This window comes from Hydra vulgaris, chromosome 14, assembly GCF_038396675.1.
Source record: "Hydra vulgaris chromosome 14, alternate assembly HydraT2T_AEP".
Taxonomy (NCBI): domain Eukaryota; kingdom Metazoa; phylum Cnidaria; class Hydrozoa; order Anthoathecata; family Hydridae; genus Hydra; species Hydra vulgaris.
This window is the reverse complement of record NC_088933.1, coordinates 4,610,014-4,632,442: the sequence shown is the minus strand read 5'-3', so window position 1 is coordinate 4,632,442 and position 22,429 is coordinate 4,610,014. Positions and strand designations below refer to the sequence as shown.

Genomic DNA, 22,429 nt, shown 5'->3' with positions numbered 1-22,429 from the left:
GAGAAAGAGCATTTAATAGGAAGTTCACGCCTCTTTCCTAATCGATTTCGCAAAACTTGCCCAGAGATGGGGCAACTCGACTCACGGATACTTTGTTTCTAAGGCAAGTGTGGATAATTTGTTTCTGAGGCAAGTGCACTACCACTGCGCCACGGCTGCTCATTTACTTATAACGGAGTAAATATTATGTTTTTGCTATAAGACGTTTAAGCTATTGGGAGAAGTTGATTATAATATTTTCTTGTTTCCTCAATAATTGCTAACAAAATTTTCGTTAAAAATATTTCTTTGTGTGTAAAAGTTTATATTTTATTTTTTATATGAAATAAAATATAAAAATTAACTAAAATTAACTCAAAATTTATCAAATCTTTTTTACTATTTTGTTTTACAACTTTTGTTTTAAAAGAATCTTTTTCAAGAAAAAAAAAACTATTTTTACTGACAGAATTAAATAAATAACAAAATGTTTTTTTTTTCTAAAGGTTTCTTTAACACGTTTACATATTTACATTTTGCAGAAACGCAATTGCATTTATTAAACGTGTTTTTAAACTTTTAGGCACATGATATTTGAAGTGGTTGCTATTTCAAACACAAACGGTTCCAATATAACGTCATGTAATTAACAGTAAAATAGAATGTACCTTTATAAAAAATACACCCTTCCATTCGTTCAGAAACGTTCAGAACGTCTTTTGATCGTTCATAAAAACGTTTTTTTAGGACTAATTGCCAGCTATTATGCTAGTGTTGTATTATAACCAATCACCTCCTCAACTCCTCAAATAAAAAGTTTTAATTAAGAAATATATAAAGGGTTTTAACTTCTAAGTAGCAAAGAATAAAAAAACTGAAAATGTGAAATTCATTTTTTTAAAACCATCACCAGTCCTTACAATATATTCACTTAAAACTCAAATAAAAGTTATATAATTTTATCAAATAATTTTTTTTGAAAGTTATAAGATCGTAGTTCTGCAAATCGTATTGAATATTATCATCCATTTTTCTTCAAATAAATGATAAAAGAAGCAGATGCGGGATGGAAAAAACTCATCACCACTTACTTGCAAATAAATCAAAAAGAAAAGTTAAAATCAAAAAAAGAGATCTTAGTTATAAATAAAGTCTGTGAAAGAAAAAAAAAATGATAAACAACTACTACATTATGTTTAAGAAATCGACTGATTCATAAAAATAAGACTTTTTTTGCAATTTATTATTTATTGAAAAGCTCAATGAAGAAACATTTTACAAAAATGGTAATATATTTTTTTAGCTTCATTCAAAATAGAATGGTAGCGTGGAACACTAGAATGGATGTTGTTCTAGAACTTAGTTGTGAGGTTATGTTCATTTTCACAAAAAAGTTTTAATATTTTTTGATTTTTTGTGAAAAAAATTCAACATTTATTACGACAAAAAAAATTGAGTTTTTAAATCAAAGTATAAGTTTTTTTAAGATTAACAAAAATCTTTTTTTTTCAAAACTTTGAGATTATTAAGAATTATCTTGACTGTCATCTTTTATCAAAAGTCATCTTCGCACAATTAAGCTTGGTGATTGAGTTTTTTGTAAATTACGAAGCTAAGATACTACATGATTTTGCTTTTTTTTTTATCTTTTTTTACTTAATATTTATTCCTTAATACATTCTATTTATGATATCATGATTTTTTATACTAATGACGTCATGATATTATTCTATTGGATGTTAATTTTAACTATCATTTCATTCAATAGAATTCGAATTTTAAACACCAAAATTAAATAACACTACCATAGGGTGGCATTAGAGCAGAAAAATAATATTATAGATCAGGTTTTTATGTTGGCTTTCTTAATACAATAAACATTTCAGAATTCACCAAGATGTGAAAGTTGCTTGGAATAACTTTTCATACGTAGCGTAAGTTGTGAAAGAATCGCAATAACTTTTGAAACAAACTATTTTCAGTTGCTGTTATTGGCTTTATTATAAAGTTGTCGGCATAATTTTCGGTACTTTAGATTATGTGTAACTCAACTAAAAGAGTTAAATCTAGTTAGTTTTTTGTTATTGTCGTTATTGTCAGTAAGAGTGAACTTTTTTTGTTTATTTATTAGGCCTTTAACTATTTTATAAATATTTTTAACAAATAAAAAACGAGTTTGCACTGTTATTTTTTTTAAGTTGTCAAAAATTATTTCGAAATGTGATAATTGCTCTCGGATTAAAATTTCTCCATATAATTAACATCATACCGTTCTAGTGTTGCAAATTGATCTTAAATCTAAGCTGAAAACGATCCAAAGTATCCTGGTAGCAAAGAATTATCTAAGGCCTTCTTTATTTTACTTAATATTTAAAATTTCCATTTTAAAAAAAATTTTTAAATCATTTAAAACTTCCTGAAAGCTGGAAAGGTATTGTAATTTTAAGATATATAAAACTTTCAGTTTTTATATTCAGGATTCCCGGTCACGTACACCATCTCCGACAGACTGCGCTTCCATTGAGAAAGAACCTCAAGAGAGTAGTTACGTTAGTTCCGAACAAAATGACAGAATAGTGATAAACGTCGGGGGTTGTAGACACGAAACATTTCGTTCAACACTACGTATTTTTCCCGATACCAGACTCGGATGGATTGCAATTAAAGGAAAGTCATGTATTGATGCTTACGACCCAATTAGAGACGAATACTTTTTTGATCGCCATCCTCATGCTTTTTCACAAATCATTAACTATTATAGAACAGGTTGGTTACTTTGTTTGGTTTGGTCACTTCAACGATAAACACAAATAAAAACTCTTATTAAAATAACTTAGTAAAAAATTAAGATATAAGTAATAAATAAGTAAAAAAGTTAAAAAAGATTGAAGTGTGAAAAAAAAAAAACTACTTACAGATTTTTTTTCTATTTTATTTACTTTTGTCTTTAAATTAAAGATTGAAATTAAAGTTTAATTTATGGATATTTTTATAATGGCATTTGTAAATTACGATGTGTTTAGGGAAATTGCATGCTCCTTCAGATATTTGTGGTCCAATGTTTGAAGCAGAATTATCTTATTGGGGGTTAAACGAAAAAATTATGGAACCATGCTGTTGGTCCAAGTACACTGAGCATAGAGATGCCGAAGAAAATTTAAAAGTTTTTGATAATCAAATGCTTAGACCACAGGAGGAACAAAATTTTCAGGAGTTTTATTATTTAGAGGAAAAAAATACCAACGCTAATAACACTAATAACGCCATGTTAGACTCTTTAAATAGTTCTGTTTGGAATAAAAATAAAACTTCAAGCTTTTTTCGTTTCAAAAAGAAAGTTTGGTTGTTATTTGAAAAACACAACTCGTGTCTTGCTGCACGTGTAAGTGATTTTTTTACGCGTACATAGTAGTTTTAGCATTAAAACCCATACTTATATTTAAAAATATAAAGCTATATTGTTATTACGTCATAAGCACAAAATGCGTTTAAGATACTAAAATACACTTTCTTTTATGCTTCTAAAAAAAACATGCTTCTAAAAAAAAACATGCTCAACTAAAACACCTATGTGTATCACTTTCTGAAACTAAATACTTAGCAATTAATAATATAAAGAGGGTTATAACATTAATGAACCGTTTTGATAGTGAATGTATCAATTCATTGTTGCGTTTGTGACATGTATCAATTCATTGTTGTGATTGTGACATGTATCAATTCATTGTTGTGATTGTGACATGTATCAATTCATTGTTGTGATTGTGACATGTATCAATTCATTGTTGTGATTGTGACATGTATCAATTCATTGTTGTGATTGTGACATGTATCAATTTTTGTTATGATTATGACTAGTGTTGTTATGACTATTAAATAATTCGACTGTCGACTAAATCGAATGATATATTCTCTAAAATCGACTAAAATCAACTGATACATTTTTAAAATCAACTAAGTTGATGAAAAGTTGATTTAGTTGAAGCATGGGAATAATTTATTTTTTTGAAATAAATTTCAATAAAAATAATAAAATAATTCATACTTGTTTTTTATTTTTTAATGACATATGGTTTAAATAATAATAGTGCAAAACAATACGAGAGAACGGACGCTCCGATAACGGGACAATCTGTTCCCAAATCCTCATGATTTAGGGACAGCCTTAAGTACTTGATAGAATGGTATATTATATACATTAGATGCCTAACTTCGATCCGAAAAAGGAAGCCGCTTTTGATATTTTATATACATTATATATATATATATATATATATATATATATATATATATATATATATATATATATATATATATATATATATATATATATATATATATATATATATATATATATATATATATATACACACACACACAAACATATATATAGTATATAATATTTTATTGCTAATGCAAGATCTTTTTACAAAAAAATCTTTGATCTTTTTACCCGAGGACGTTGCGCAAAGCTTTAAGTGATTTTAGATGAGGATTAAAGCAGCTCATTTAGAAAAAAATACTCAATTTAAAAAAAAAATTCTGATTTTTTTTTAATGTACCGTTTGATGCAAAATTTATAATTCTTTGACAAAATATGTACATTTTGGATAAAATACTTACTAATATTACCTTACTTAAACTTTTTTATTGGTCAGTTTTCATTTTTTTGCTAATAGAATATATAGAAATTATTTATCGGAAAACTTCGGTCATTGTTTTCATAACTTTTTAATTTTTTTTTTTTTTTTTGCAAATTCAAAACATGATATCTCGAGATTAGGAAAAGCTTTTTGGCTGAAATTTTTAGTGTATGTTTCTTAATCATTAAGATTTCAGATGCCCTAAAATAATCAACTAAGAATAGTTTTATCAATTTTTATAACAAAACACCTGTTTTTTCTTATGTATAAGTTTGTGATTTTTTTAAGTATTGTGTCCCGTTTTTGATATTTTAATTATATTTTTATTCTTTTAGTAGAAATGAATGAAAATAATGTAATGAAGCTATAACCAAAAAATTTTTGAGTTTCAACTAAAACTAATCAGGAAACATTGTTTTGAATTTTTTCAAACTTGCCCTTTTTAACTCTGATTTTATTGAAAGTTGCTTTAAATATAATTTATTTACAGTTTTTTTTTATGAAATTTGAGTTTCATATATCATCAAAAATACAATAGAATATTTATGAACCGTTGCAATTTATTCTATTAAAATAAGTTCTTTTTTATATGAGCCACCTTAATAATAGAGCAGCGTATACTAAATTTAGCTGTTGACATATGTTGTTTTAATTTTTAAATTGTGTATATGTTTTAAACTGAAGTTATTATTAATTTATTAAATGCCGATAACTCAAAATACCTATCTGTAATAACTTATATGTAGCGTTAAAAATACAATGAAAAGTTAAAGATAAACTGTGCACTTAGATTTTTTTTGTTCTTTATTTTATTTGAAAACATTTCGTTAATCATGTTCACAATTATAAATCTACATTAGTGTTATGACATTTTTTGGATCCGTTTAAGCTATACTTCTTTAACTTTAGAAAATGTTATGTAATTGATAAAAAAACCTGATCTATTAACAGTCTAATTGCTAACATATTCTTTCCCCTTTTCCCCCTTCCTAATTAATATTATAATTTTTCATATTTTACATAAAGACATGTAAAGGTTATTTTACACTCATTTATGAACAGCTACACAAATAAATAAAACAAATCGTCAATTATAATTAGTATTTAAAAATCACATGCCACGTAAGTAGGCTAATAAAAATAATTAATTTCATAAAGTTAATTACCTACAGGTTTTACATTATTTCACATTAATTTTTCCCAAATAATTTTGCATTTGCGTATTTTTGAATTTTGATGGAGTTTTTCCGTCAATTTAATAACACATTCAGCAATGATATTTGTTCATGGAATATGAACAACATTATTTTCTTTGCTCCAATGTTTCATAAAGCACTTTAAAGCAGCTATAGAATTAATTTGTGTCAATGCATCTGGCATATGCATCTATCATATATAATTTATTATCAAATAATTGTTGAAATTTTTGCTACGGATTTGCAAGTTTGCTGCAGCTTCAAGTTCACACCTCCATGTTGATATAAGAAAAAAGGCAGCAAAAACGTATGATACTCTAGCTTTCATAAAACACTGTGCAGTATATGGAAGGTTATTCCTTTTAATTCTTGGTCATTTTTGATGATTCTTGAAGTAACAAAAAACTTTACCAAACTCATAAAGAAATTGAAGTTATTTCGTAATCCTAAGTTTATTTTGAAGTTATTATTCAATCCTAATATTATGTAATGATTAGGCTAATATTTAAAATTTATTTGAAAATTTTTGTAATTTTCGGTTACGTCTTTCACAAATTTATATCAAAACTAAGAGTTGTTTATTTATAATTTACAGAGAAGATCCAAAACATGTTTAAAAATGCTATCCAGTACATGGTGCTGGCAGATTGTGATTTAGTAAAGACTCTGGTTTCTATTTCATTTTGTATTTTACAATTACACCATTTAATTTTCTTGCGTTTACTGCGTTTACTTGTATCACATATAATCATAGTAATAAATATTAATGCATCAAAATTATTTAGTAATTTTTTTAGAGCTTCAAAAATGTCTTTAGATTTTTTTTAAATTTAGTAAATTTTATTTCATTATTCTCATTTTTAAGCATCACAGCTTGGTATTCAGTCTTTTTATTCTCATTCTTAAGAATCACAACTTGGCATTCAGTCTTTTTATTTTCTTTCTATCAGGTGGAAATGTCTTATAGCCTTATAGCTGATCTCCATATTCCTTTCTGACTTTCAATTTAAACAATTCTTTACGAATTCTAGCTGATTTGTTTGTTTTTTATCACAAGATTAGATGCTAACTTGATCCTGTAGTCTATTTCTTGATTTTTTCATTTTCAGTGATTCATATTTGTCTAGTGAATCTAAATCTAAACCACTCTATTCTGATGCAGTTGAACTGCTGCTAACCGGACAATTATTTACTTTACCTGAAAAAGTTTTTACTTAAAGAAGTTGTATCTTTTTACTTGTGTAAGTGATTAAGAAAATTACATTATACGAAATATCGTGAATTAATTTAATGATAAAATAAATATAGTAAAATAAATATAATAAAATAAAGTTGCGAAAATTATTAATTTTAAGCTAGAAAAAATAAGTAAAGCTTATTAAGGAAAAATAATTATTAAAAAATTTTTTTTTTCATTAGACTAAAAAGGAGAAAATAATATTTTTTTAGATTTGACACATTTTAGCTTAATTTTATAAAATTGTTCCTTGAGAGTTCTAAAATTTTTAGATCTTCTAAATTTATTGAAACGAACTGAAAGGGTGGGGCTTTTTTCCAATAAATTATTTTATCTTCATTATCGTCCTAATTGGTTTGATTTTCTCCTCAGCTAACGCGTAACCAAATAAAAATTAATATGTTGTAAAACATATTAAGTTTTATTTGGTTGTTAACGACACATGTAATACAAACCTACAATAAATTAAAATTTGAATCGATAATGAAAAAACGAAAAAAAAGTCCTGGAACTAGCATAAAGTAGTTTTTTTTTTTTTTTTTAATTTTTTTTTTCTTCGCTGTTTATATAAAAATAAAATAATAAAATTACAATGAAACTTTTACGTTACACAAAGAATATATATAAAACAGAGAGGGGCTCAAAGAAGATACGGATGACTGGTGTCACCACAATCTTTTCATAGAGCCCCTTTACAATAACATTTAAAGCCCACATGGCTTTAGTAAATTTACAATAAAACATTTTTTCTGAAAAGTACTACGTGAAGAATAAAACTCAATAACATAATTTACAATAACATTTATAACATTTAAAGCCCACATGCCTTTAGTAAATTTACAATAAAATATTTTTTCTGAAAAATACTAGGTGAAGAATAAAAACTTATATATACATCCTTATATATATACATACACATACACAAACACATATACAAACATACTTACACACACATATATAAACATACTTGCATATATATCAGAAGTTAAGGAGATGCAATTTCATTGGTCGTTTAAAAGAGGAAGTGCTTTTTAAATCTTTTATATTGTTATTTTTTAATTGGTTCCATAATGACGGACCTTGGTTAATAATTGAAAATTTTGACACTTGCGATTTTACTCTGCTCAATTGATAGTTATGGTTGCTATTTGATCGAAGATTGTATTTTTGTGAAAACGCCAATGTAAAAATATCAGAAAATACTTTTGGCAGCAAGTTATTCTTATATTTATACATAAATATTAATATTTGAAGTGAATTAAGTTTTTATATATTTAACACATTCATGTATTTCATTACAGGGGAAGGGTTTTCTAAGTAGTAGTTCGGTATTAGTGCTATCATTACACCATTTGAATACGTTATAAAAATATAAATTTGTTTATAGCAATTAGTTTTTTTGTAACTCAACCATTCTTAAAAAGTCTTATTACCCTTTTTTTTTTTTAACTTTTTTATGAAAGTCTTGTTAACTATGCAAAAATTGAGGTGTCTCCATCGACCAAATAAACAATCTAGCTTCACTGGATTTTTTGCATAAAAAATCCTCAATATATTAATTGTTTCAATGACATTTCTTATTGTCTTTAAAAATTATTTAAATCTTAATAACATAAAATGCAGATATGTACTAATTTTTAATTTATGTGATATTTCAGTCTGATTAGCTCAGACCGTCGACAGACGTAGGAAAGACCGGGGTGTGTTGGCAGCTGGGGTTAGTTGACGAACTGCGTTTATCTTCAAATTCTTTCATCGGAAAATGCTAAAAAATAAAAAGAACCATCCTAATTGATCACTTTATCTTTTACTAGAGTATTATTAGGATTTGCGCATGCGCATGGGAGATATTGGGGTTTATGTATTTTTTGGACAAAAACGTAACTTTTCGAACATCACTTGGTTTTTATTTTACAAAGAAAATAGTTAGTCGAATGAAAAAAAAACTGCAAAAAAAATTTCAGCTACAATTAGTTTACTGTATACAATCATTTTTTTTTTAATAGTAGCCGTTTTTCAGGATCTATAGACTGTTTATTGAAAAAAAAGGCTTATGGGGTAAGTTGGCAAAATTTTCACGGGGTAAGGTTGGCTCAAAGCATTTTCTATGGAAAAAAAAAAAAAATTTTAATAAAATTAATTTTTTGTTAAATTTTTAGCAATATCGAAAAAATTTATTTTTTACAAAAATTAAAAAAAAAATTTTATGCTTTTTTTTTATATTAGTTAAAAAGTGGGCTTCTGTTTTGGCTGACTAATATTTAGTACCTACTTAAAGTAATATTAAATTTTTGGCTTAAAATTGTTGCCAAAACAAATAGTAAAAAAAAAATTATAAATTTTGCATTTAATAGTGCATTAATATTTATTTTTATAGTTTGTGCCAACTTACCCCGGTAAGTTGGCACAAACAATAAAAATACCGGGGTGCGGTAATGTACCGAACTTTTTTTTTTGAGGTCCCAGAAGGGCCCTAAAAAATTTTTTTATAATGAATGTAAGTTAAAAATGTTATCTAAATTTATACTCTTTAAGAATGCGCTCTAATATTAATATTAATAGAAAAAAAATTGTGCCGTTAGGGCTACAGAGCTCAAAAAGTAAAAATAGAGCCAACTAGATCCGGTCACCCCTAAAATAAAGTACAATTAATCTGTTAGTCATTAAATATCTGATAAATATTTTAAAAATAATTAGTTTAACCGGCAAGTAATAATTATGAACTATTGTGCAAGGGTTTAAAAATCACGTCAGTTGACGTGTTAAATGCTTGAACCGACTACTATCTGCGTTCGACCATTATGACAGAATAAATGATATACCGACCATAATAGAACCGAATTTGTCCAAGAAAGATTAATTAAAATTTTATTTACAATTGTTTAATGAAATATCCAATTAGAACCGACTAGTAAAAAATCGATTTACAACCGACTAGTAAAAAAATTAAAGACAAAAACAGTCAAATGCAAAAAATATCGATTTTCTTTGATTCAAAGTCATAATATCCCTGACTTGAATCGTTTAAAATGACCCATTGTCCCGTGGTTAATAATGGGGTAATAAGTTGCAAAAAAATATTGATTAAGTTTTTAATTTAGGTGTATAATTGATTGGTTGGATTTAAAACAAGTCTTTTAAAATGGTCGGTTGTGCCGGAGTCGGCCCTATCCTTCGTCTTAATTAACAGTCGATGCTGCAGATGTCGGTTCTAAATTATTCACACGAAGTAGTTGGTCGTAACAGGATTACTAGTGAATCCGTTCTTATTAAAATTGAAAAGTCAGCTCTAGCATCAGCCACTTCAGTCGATGTTAATAAATATTTAAAGTTTTTGTTAGTATTGATATTTAAGTTAGTTTTTTAGGAAGCGTTTTAAAATATGTTGTTTTCTTGTTGTGTTATTATTTACTTTTTGTATTATTATTATATATGTTCATAGTTGTGTTATTATTTGAAATTTAAATTTTTTATGTACGTTAACCTAAAGTTAAGTGGCTTGGGTTGATATTTATTTTGAATTTAAATAATTTAAAGATCATTTTATTATATATAGATAATATCAATGGTTTCATTATTATTTATACTTCTATCCGTACTGTCCTTATGTTTTCAAACAATGTTGGAAATTGCTCATCCCAACCAATTGTATTCCGATCTTCTACTATCTCTTGATATTGCCTCTTTTGTGTGGTTAGTGATGGAACTTTTTTTGCGATTCATATCTGCTCCTAGTAAAACTTCTTTTTTATTGAATTTTTTGAACTTAATTGACTTAATTGTTATTATACCTTACCTCGGACATTTTTGTACTCTCGGTCGTAACGGCTATATAAAACAAAGAACTTTAGGAGTTTGGAACAGAAGCTGGTTTCACGTTATGGCAATTGCTCGATTGTTTCGTTTATTTCGTTTCTTCCGATTGTCTACAGGTCTGCAGATTTTAAAACATACTTTAATAGCAAGTTCAAAAGAGCTTCTTTTATTACTTCTATTGCTTGCTATTCCAGTGGCTATATTTGCAACCATCGTTTTTTACTGTGAAAATTCGGTAAGTAGAAAATAGCAGTAGATAAAAAAAGTTCTGAAAAAAGATAAAATATTAACTTAATTAAACTTTTGAATTATTGTAATTTATTCAAGAGTTAATAACTTTATATAATAGTTAATAGTTTTTATACTTTTATATAAGTCATCAAACTCCACCAAGTTTAAAACTATACCAGAATCGTTTTGGTGGGCAGTAGTAACTATGACTACTGTAGGCTACGGAGACATAGTTCCAACAACTACTATTGGAAAGTTTTTTGGTGTCTTGTGTGCGCTTTGCGGTGTATTAATAATTGCTTTACCTGTGTCCATAATAGGTAAGAATAACAAAGGCTTAGTTTTAATAAAGTGTATAATCACTCTTTAATAAAATTCCCTTTATAAAGTTATTGTAACTTTAAAACTTGCTTTTATATCTTCAGAACGGTTTCACAAATCTAATTTTTTATACCAAAAAAGAATGAAGTGTTTTGTATTATTTGATGAACATAAAATATGTTGTTTATTCTGTTTAAGTATTTATACTTAAAAGCTTCAAAATTTTTTGAACAACTGAAAACAATTTTTAGGAAACAACTTCAAGTTATTTTATCACTACGCCCAAGCACGTCTAAAGCAACCTTTTCAGCAAAAAAGCGCCTTAGTGGGTGCAGCAAACGCTTTGGTTTCAGAATCTATTAACCAAGCCCATGGCATAAACGAAGACCAAGAATCTTCTCATTCAAACTCTACCAATGTTTACAAAGATATTACACAAAGCAAAAGGTTAACTGTATTTTTTCTTCATACATTTTTTTATTCTTTATAGGCATCACTCATGTAAAATATATTTTGTATTTATAAGAAAACTTACAAGAAAAAAGTAGAGGAAATTATTCCGTTGTATAAACAAAATATGCAATTGAAAAAAAACATCAAATTACTTGATTGAAATCTCGTAATTTAAATAATTATGAGATTTCGATAAAGTTTTTTTACGCAACAAGTTTCTATTAGTATAATTTATTATTACATGGCCGACGACATGGTTTTTGAAGTGGAGGGGCACAATTGTTTATTTCTAAAAAAAGTCCTCTATATCTATAATTTTCTCTAAAAAAAGAAAAACAAAGTCCAAAAATTTTCATAAAACAAGAAATATCTTTCTTGTTTTATGAAAATTATTTCTTTATAAGAAATGCATTTTTGCTGTAAACAATAAAATTAAAAGGAAAAAAAATTTTCATCAATTTATACAGAGTATCTTCGAATATATATATATATATATTTTTGTGTGGTTATTAAGGTCTCCCTGAAGTCCTTATGGTCTTATTATATAACGCCGCGGAAGAGCACTTAACTAGAAAGTTTGTGTCTTCTTCATTACTAATGTCGCTTTTTAGGCTAGAGCTTTCTCTAATTCTTTACTATTTTGTATTTAAACTCTTAGATTGATATATTATCTTTTTCTTTTCTCAGTATGAAACTTAAAATTTCTCAATGAATATAAGTCTAGTTGAAAATAGTACAAAAAATATTTCATCGACTTGTTGCTCTCACCTTTGGGGCAGGGTGTGTGTTGGGGGGGGGGGGTGGGTTGAAATTTTAGGGCTTTTTTGTTCCAAATCATCGCAATTTTTTGCAAAGCATCCAAAATATATCTGACGTATTTGAACATAATTTTAATTCGGACATATTTTATGTTTTATATTCTAACAATTTAGTAACGCATTTCAGAATAATTTGATGAATAAAATAAAAATATATTAACAAATTAGTTTGACTTGTTATATGACTGAACGGCAAATAATTCAGCAATAACAATAGCAATCAAATACAAATAATATTAACAAAAACAGTATTAAAATCAGCAATAACATTAACAATCACATTAGTTTGACTTGTTCTGAAACAGCAAATAATTCAGACATAAATTATGTCAAATATTTCGATAGAAAATATGTCAGACATATTTTATGTCAGCAGAATATAATTCAGACATAAAATTAAAAAATATGTTTAAAAATATGTCGACAGATCAGCCAGACATATTATGTCGTAACAACCCTGATTAGACCAATAAAAATGTTCATGAGAATATGAAAATATGAGATACAATTATGGTCCGTAGTTAAGTCCGTACAACGATGGCAAGAAACAACGAGTCTCTAAACAAATTTAAAATATGTCACAAATATATGGAAGTTACAAAATTAAATAAAAACAATAAAGTTAAACAAAATTAATTCATTTAAACAAAATACAGTATTTTTTGAAATTAGAATAGCAAATTTTTTTTAAACATAGAAATATTTTTTGCGTTAATAACTTCGGAAGTCAAATTATTCCAAATATTATCAAGAAAAAACTGTATTTTTAAGAATCTGAGAAATAATATTGTTTGCGTATTTTATAAATATGACAACGCGTGTAGTTATTGCTGTCAAATATTAAAAACATTGAACTTTTGGTACAAACTAGATTGCAAAAAACATTTAAACATGTTGCCAAGCTATGTTTAAAACGCCTAACTTTAAGTGAGTCTCAAGTCGAGCAGCTGTTGTTTGTCACAATAAGTCAAAATTTTAAAGTTCTTAATTTTCTTCGTGACTTGTTTTTGAACACTTTTAACAGTTTTAATTAATCTAATCGGGTACGGCTGTTAAACTGGAGAAAAAGTATTCTATAATTGGTCTATAGACAGTGAAAGCAAGTTTTATAATATTTTAAGCATGTTGCAGCTAACTTGATGGACGGCATTAGCATTATGTTTTTTGAAGCTAAGCTTAGAGTCCATAGTAGCTGAAGTTTTATTACTTAGACTATAGTTATCCTTTATTCCTTTGCATAATGAAGTAGATGCTACCCTTTGTACAAAACACTTACTGCTAGCAACTGTGAATTGCCACGTTTCTGCCCAGAGTACAAGCTTATTTAGAGAAACAGCTAAATCTTGACAATAATCTCATACGAACTACAAAACTTAATTATATTTGCATAAAAGTGTAAAGATAGTTGTTATAGTTGTTACATGTTGGTCCTAACTCGCTATCTTGTGAAACTCAATTAACAATGTGAATGGGGTTTGATAAAGAATTTTATTTTTTGTTTGAAACTTGAACTTAAATACATTGCCGTAAACTTCAAATTTTAAACGTGTATTTTTTTGAGATGTGTTTTATGTCTAAACAATATTTGTGTCAAATGTCTAAACGATATTTTAAATGTAAAAATTTTCGAGGCAATTTGTAATTTTTGTTTACATTTTATTTTTATTTTTCTTCTTTATTTATTTAAACTTGTTATTAAATTTTCTTAAAGAGAGGTTACTGTAAAATTGAAAAAGCGCCATTTTTAGTTTTTTGAAAAACCTTGAGCCTCTAGTTTCGCTTATTTTTTCCGATATCTTAAGTTTTTTATCATACAGAGATACAATAGTAGTTATTTCTATTTCTAAATTTGAAAAATACTCAAACATTATAATCAAAATAAGTAAATTAATAATAAATTAATAAGATAGAAAAATGGATTTTAGGAAATGTTTTTTTAATACTTGCTGGGATAGTCAGAAAAAGTAAACTGGATGTAAAATTTTTGTAGTATATTTATAGTTATAGTAAGAAAATCTTTTTTTGTAAAAGATGTTAAAGTTTATGATATTTAACAATAATATTATATAATCTGATATAAAACATTTTAGATTTCAAAGAGAGCGTTCTTCTTTATACGTCACCACTCACACCCAAAAAATATCACCACGTCGCACACTTAGCGAGTCTTTTACAATAAACAAACAAGACAATGCATTTCTCACAATGAACAAATCAGGAAAAAGCATTCAAAATAATGTAGAGAAAGCCCATATTAACGGTGGATTTTCTTCAGCCGAAAGCATTGGAAAAATAGATTATTTATCTGAGCATCACAGTTTAAGTGTGAGACCTAACTCTGAAAAAATATATATGGATAGCAAGAGATCATCCATAACTAGTTCCGGTTTCTGTGCAATTCCAATGTCAGTATTATCGCCTTGTGAACTTGTTGAAAATATTAATGACGAATCATCCGATCTTCAAGACGGATTATCAAAACCGCAGAAGCCTATGCTCGAACGTAACGGATCGAACTTAAAAACTGAGCTCAATTTTCAAATTCAAAACTTAAATGATTATCCTTCAAATGGTTGTTCAAAAATAGATTTTGTGCAAAATAAAATGTTTTTATATAAAGACAATAGAAAACGGAGCAATAACCATTTACATGTTCCTGAACCAGAAGGGCTGCACGAGCTTCTCAGCTAACAGCGTAAACTAACTTATAAATATACTAATTTATCTTTATATAACTAATTTTTGTACTTGATAATGCAGTTGGTTAATTTACCATCATAGCTGTCATCAAAATTATTTTCGTAACGAACATTTTGTTCAATTTCTTAAACATAGTTCTTAAAAAAAATGTTTTCTGAGTATTGTCGTCAAAACAATCCCCTTCATTGAAATATTCCCTTAAAGTCATTTTTTCTTAAACAAAACTTTTTCTAAAGCTTTTATACACTATCCTTTTAACTAGACTTAGGCGAATTACTTTTAAGAGCGTGACGTAACTTATGCACAAATCCTTTATATATATATATATATATATATATATATATATATATATATATATATATATTATATATATATATATATATATATATATAAACAATTTTAAAATGTATTCTTCAAAATAGAGTGCTCAATGTTCTTAAACAAACAGAGCAATTATAATGTAGTTGAAAATCACTTAACATAATTTTTTTCCATTTAACACTTGTGCTTTATTAATAAAAACTCATCAGAAATGTATGATCAAATTAATAAAACTTTAATTTATACCAAAAATTAAACTACAGGAAGTCGCAAATGGCTTAACTACTGTAAATTTTCACACATTTGTGGAATATGCTTTCACTATTATAAAAAAAAGTCTTCAGAATTGATTACTTCTGCTTTTTAAAAAGAATATTTTTTAAAAGGGGGTGTTTAATGTAATTATTATTTGAGCTCACTTATTTTTATAGTTTTTTGAAGAAACTTATTTTCGTGCCTGCATTTAGAAATCAATTCCAATTTTTTGTTTTATAAATGTTCTTGGTTTGCATGTATAATAATTTCAAATTTCTCTCGTAAGCAAAGTATGCATTTTTTTGGAAATATTGTTATATGCTTTAATGCAACAATAGACAGTTATAATTGACATCATAATTGTCTATTGCAACAATAGACATTTATAATTAACATCATAACTGTCTATTGTTACATAAAAGCATGATGAATTATTGAATATTAACTCATATCTCGATGAATATTAACTCAAGGAATCTTAACTCAAAACTCGATAAATTATTGTAAATTAATATTAACTCAAATTATTCACTCCAAATTCGAAAACAAATCCCGATTTCAATTAAAAACAAGCTAAACCAAACTCCTCTAATGAAAATGTATTCAATTCCTCTAAACTGGTTTTAAAAATTTTGAACTAAAATTTGATTGCGAAAAAAAAGAATACAAAAAAGCGAAATAGAACTAAAAATGTAATTAAAAAATGTAATTAAAAAATAAAATTATTGATGATTTTATACTGAATTGTCCATCCTTAAAACAGCAGCTAAAATACTATAAAAATAAGTGAACTCATATCATAATTCCATTAAATTCCCTCTATTAAAAAATATTCTTTTTAAAAAGCAGAAACATTTAATTATTAGGACTTTTGTCTTGTTTTGTCTATGTGTGGCCGTGGTTAGAACGCTTGCTTTATAAGCAGGAGATCCAGGTTCGAAACGAGCTCTGAACATATTTTCGCGTCACGGTAAGGAAGGAGGCGTGAATTTCCTGGTTAAATGCACTTCCGCGGTGCTCTGTGACAAGACCGTTAGGACTTCTTGGGGCACCTAAAATAAAAAAAAAATTAAAAAAAAAAAGCATATTCCACAAATGTGTAAAAAGTTACAGTAGTCAAGCCAAATGCGACTTCCTGTAGTTTTTTTTGTAATTTTTGGTATAAATTGAAGTTTTATTAATTTGATCATTAATTTCTGATGAGTCTTTATCATGGCGTACTTTATAACAGGCCTATTCACCGTGAGGATGACGTCATAAACTGGAGGCGAGTTTTTTTAAACAAAAAATACAGAAAAAAATAATCTCAATTAAGCATAAAAATTAATTTTTCAGGAGAAAATAAAAGTAAACAACAAAAATACATTAAAAACAAATTACAAAATAATACTACTTTTTTCTTTTATTCTATTATAGCTATATACAGTATAATTATTTAAATTTAACAGTTCAATTTAACAAAAAAACAGTTGCTGTTGACCTTTGTTATTTAACGCTAAGTTTTAAAAGCTTTTGTTTTGGTTCTTTTTCAGACCTTGGAGAATATAAATTACAATAGCTCTTGAAAAAACTTTTGAAAGTGTAACACCATGGTTTCTGTTCATATTTAATTTATAGGATTCTGATACAAGCATCATTAGATTGCACAAAGAAGATATACATTTATTATCAGCTACTTCACGAAACATAATATAGCAATATATTACCAATTGACATACCAAGTTGCCAGATACAGTTAATCCACAACGATTGATTTCCTCAGTAAAATTTTTATATTTCTCATAATAAAAATATGAATCATCTGAATCTTTGTCATTTTGAACAATGTAACCAGCTATGTAAATTAGAGTCATTTTGACATCTATAGATAATATATTTTCTAATTCTGGCAAATTAACAAATATCAAACATTTTTCTTCATTTAAGTAAAAACCACATCTTTCACAAGAATGACCTGATGTATTAAAATCAAGATCAATACCATATTTGTCTAATTGCAAAAGTAGTTTTGTTTTTGATTCCCACTTTCTCTAGTATTTGTTGAACAGTGATAAAATATGTACCTCCTGATCCCTGTCTCAGTTTTCCAAACTGCTTTTCTAAAGGATCAATTGTAAATGCTCCAAGCAAAACATACTTATGACTTGTAGACAAGAGGAACTTTGATAACTCCACAAGACCATTACAAGTATGATAGATGCTTTTAGAAGTATCTTTAGTGAAGCTTTAAAAATGAACTCTTTGAGAAGAGCACATTTGCTTAGCCATGTTTCCAAATTCTAACAGCTTTTGAAGATTAAAATCATCAGAAGAGAAAATAGCAGCCCGATTCGGATGACACATATGTACATCTGCATAATGTCTATTAACATTGATAATTCTCCATTATTCAGTTATTATTTAAAGAAAAGAAATCATCAACATCTTTTAACTCTGGGTGACATTTTAAAGCACAAACTGTTTCTTCGCAAAATACTTTCAGACAAGTTGATGCCTTTCAATTGGTTTTGGGAGCACAGCTACATCTGTAAGTTTAGACATTTTAATCACTTGATTTGATTCTAATTTATGCAATGCTTCAATGAGACCATTTGGCAAAATTTTTTTCTTTATTAACAAAAAATTCAAGTTCCTGTGACTTTTCAGTGATCCAATTATTGCAAATATTTTTTAAAAGGTGCACAAAATCATACAGCAGATATATATTATCGTTTGTTTGCCAAGGTATGCCATCTGTCTCAAATTTCTTGAAAAAAACTTGATTTACCCTGTTACCATCATAAACTATAGAAATAACATGACCACCGGCTGCTTTTATCGCAGATAAAAGCAACCGGTGAAAATTTGAATCATGTCATGCACAGGAAGCATTTTACATAAAAATTTGGGTCCACCAAACAAAGTAATAACTATAAACGTGACATTGCATAGTACTCAAAAGGTCTAATCATTGTTTCAACAGAGTATTTTTTATTTGTAACAGGTTTATTGCTCATTGAAAAAAGTCGCTGTTTAATAATTTTTTTTTTTTACTGCTGACATACATATAAATATAAAAATTGAACTGCTTCATCAATATACGACGATCTATTCAGTATGGTAATTCTGTTCAGTTAGAGTGTTTTTATTAAAAATTTGACTCTAAAGTAAAAAAATTTATTTTTATAACAAACAACGGAACATCTGTGTCATGAACAAACTCTTACAATTGAATCAAAACTTGATTTTCTGTTTTAGTATTAAATATATCAGTTCCATTAAACTTATAGTTTGTTTTCAGATCATTAAAATATTTTATAACATCTTTTAAATTAAAAACAAATAACTCTTCAGGCTGAAAATTTCTAGTTTCTGCATGTGATCTTAAAGTTGTTCTGGGACAACCAGATGGTTTAGGTATAAAACTTGGTTTTACACACTTAAACACAGATGTAGGATCACATGGTCTTTCTTTGCCATAATTCTTTTGTCGAAATGTATCCAACAGGCCAATCCCTTTCACTAACAACGGCGTCTTTCTTATCTGGCATGTTATCTCTTGGTATAACAGCCAACCACTTTCTTTCTTCTGGTGTTCGAGGAAGGCGAAAAGTTTTTTCTTTAGAACTTTTATCATAATTACCGTTGCAATTCGGGACACAGCATTTACGACTCATGTTTATGACAAAGTAAACTAAAAATTTAAAAATTGACTAAATAATTTAGCAAGCAACTTCGATTTTATGTTACAGAATGAATTTAGGAAATACAAAACGTTCGCCTCTAGTTTATGACTTTATCCGCACGGTTCAAAGGCCTGTTATAAAGTACGCCATTGTCTTAATTGATGCAACACAGCGTTAAATGGAAAAGATTTTTGTCAAGTGATTTTCTACTACTTTTTGAGTGTAGAAATTTTCACTGGGTTATGGACACCAGCATCATCAGCTCGTAAAATATTACTTATTAACTAATATTTTACGAGCTGATGATGCTGGTGACCCAGTGAAAATTTCTCAAAATAAATTATTATTTGTATTAAGAGAATTCGTATTGTTTGATGTTTTCTTATATATATATATATATATATATATATATATATATATATATATATATATATATATATATATATATATATATATATATATATATATATATATATATATATATATATATATATATACATATATGTATTATAAGATGCAAGAATAATTATTTTATTTTCGGATATAATTAGTTTTAAATCTTGATATTATTTTTAATCTTTGTCTTGTCTATTTTATATTTTTTTATCTTTTTGTTTATTTTATTGGAGTAAATAAAGATAGTTAGATATCTTTATTTATTTCAATATGATAGAAATTTTCTGACTTAGCAATATGAAATGAAACATGAAAAAAATTTATTTGACTAAATCTAAAGACAGATTTAAAAAATTTACCTATGAGATTGGAGAGAAATATGTTTTGTTTATTGAACTTTTAGATTTTAGAATTTTTTTTGGCTAGCTTTGGCCCTACATATACAAAATATCTATTTAGTTTGGTAACAGTTTTTTTATTATCAAGAAAAAAATTATCATCTACTTTAATAACTGTGAAAGTTATTAAAGTAGAAGATAATCTACTTGAATAACTGCCACAAGTTTTGCCCAACTAATTACTTAGTGTTTTAGTAATTTCGTTTATTAGTTTTCAAGTGCGTTTTGAGTTTGATTTGTATTTTTCAAGTGAATCAGCATATTTAATTTTTCCTTGAAGGCTTTCAAATAACAATTGTTAACAATTTTTTATTTTGTGAAAACTGCAGATATGTAAACTGGCTCTTCTTACACAACTTTTCATGATGATTCCAAATGTGTAATCCAAATTTTTTTACCAGGTCAAAATTTTTTTCAATAAACCAGCAACAAAATATACGATGAATAATTTTAACGATGCAGAAGAGTTAGAAGTTACAAAGTTATTAAACAATATAAAAGCGCAATATAAAAGCCAACTTACATTTATTAATCATTTATCACTCTGTAAATTATCTTTTCAGTGATTTTAGTTAATGAGCAGCACCAGTATTATGACGTTTCAATGAGCAGCAGTAGTCGGCCATCTTATTCACCTTCCATCAAGCTTGATATTGCCTCTTAAATTCACAAATATCCTGATTGAACATTTCACTCTGCTATTCACTGAATGCACCAAGATTAGCAGGAAACTAGTTAACGTAAGAGCCCAAAAAGGGCATATTTACACTCTAATGGCGAACCATAGCACAAAATTTAGCTACCATGTATTTATTATGATTTTAGTAACTGCCTGATTTGAAGTTACCTTAAAATTGTTTACAACATCTTTAAAGACATTCTAGGTTTCCAGTTCAACTTTGGCAAATTTACATTAACTCCTCATCTTCCATTACCTCTCGGATCTACGGTCTAACAAAGATACCTGCAGTCAACTTTGCTTCACTTAAATGTGGAAATTTGTATGATCTATACTGTTGTCAAAAAATTTCATTAACCCCTATTTTATATAGAAGGGCGGAAAGAGAAATTGATGTGCTTCTACTAAAGGCTGTAACTTGAAACTGTAACTTACTGGTATGAATTCTTCTCTTGGTGACCACATTTTGTTCACATAATGCTCATAGTCTACTCTGCTACCCCAAAGGAATAAAACAAAGAAGTTTTGCATATCAACCACTTGTGTTGGTCATATTTCAAAAAACTGAACAGCAGTTTCATGCTTTTCTACGTCTCTTTCAGTGTTAATGAATGTGTTATTGAAAGTGATGATTTTTATTATTAAACTAAACTTTTTTTTTTAAATAAAAAGCTACTTTCATACTGTACTTTGATCAATCAATAAACAATCTCCACTGATAAGGATCGTAAGCTATTCCCAAAAATGTTATATAATTATTATATTACAATAATTAATATAATTATTATATAACAAGTCTTGGTTTGTACAATTGAATTACTTAAAAAGAATTGTTCAAATTCTACGTCACAATATTTGTACATATTTACACTAGTTTCAGAAGTGAGATGATTGCGTTCTTGTAACTATTATTGTAAGCGGAATTAAAATATTTATTTAAAAATCCAACCTCATAATTGGTTGATCACATACAAATACTAATATAATCGCATATCTCAGTCTGTAGTTATACTATACATTTATACTAAAAATTAGTAACACTCCTTGTCCAGGGTTCTGGCAAAACTGGTCATTTAAATACTTTTATGACAGAAACAGAAAACAACAAACGTAAACTGTGGCATACGCATAAACCTTGTAAAATTACTTTTGAGTTTTCTCAAAAATCTGACGTGATATACCACAAAGCTTTTTTGAAACAAGATATATATAACAAATTATTGTCTTCTATAAGTCAAAACTGCCAATTAAAGATAATAGATATTTAAAAGGTTCTATGCTTAAATTAGATATTTTATTTTTTCACAATATCCCAGTAAAA

At 27.1% G+C, this 22,429-nt stretch overlaps 1 protein-coding gene across 8 annotated transcripts in view; it reads left to right on the top strand.

The window, feature by feature from the left end:
* Positions 1-15,503, top strand: part of LOC101241012 (potassium voltage-gated channel protein Shaw) — a 50,424-nt gene extending 34,921 nt beyond the window's left edge. For 3 of the 8 annotated variants that reach the window (XM_065817404.1, XM_065817406.1, XM_065817411.1), the window contains 6 exons: positions 2,457-2,745; positions 3,003-3,361; positions 10,612-11,106; positions 11,248-11,422; positions 11,675-11,870; positions 14,785-15,503. In XM_065817404.1, the coding sequence (XP_065673476.1) occupies positions 2,457-2,745; positions 3,003-3,361; positions 10,612-11,106; positions 11,248-11,422; positions 11,675-11,870; positions 14,785-15,385 (2,115 nt within the window). In that variant the 3' untranslated portion in view covers positions 15,386-15,503. Of the gene's footprint in view, positions 1-1,085; positions 1,266-1,289; positions 1,350-1,766; positions 2,049-2,456; positions 2,746-3,002; positions 3,362-10,611; positions 11,107-11,247; positions 11,423-11,674; positions 11,871-14,784 lie in introns of those variants that run through there. The other 5 variants (XM_065817408.1, XM_065817407.1, XM_065817405.1 and 2 more) reach the window with 5 other exon arrangements.
* The last annotated feature ends 6,926 nt before the right edge of the window (positions 15,504-22,429 follow it).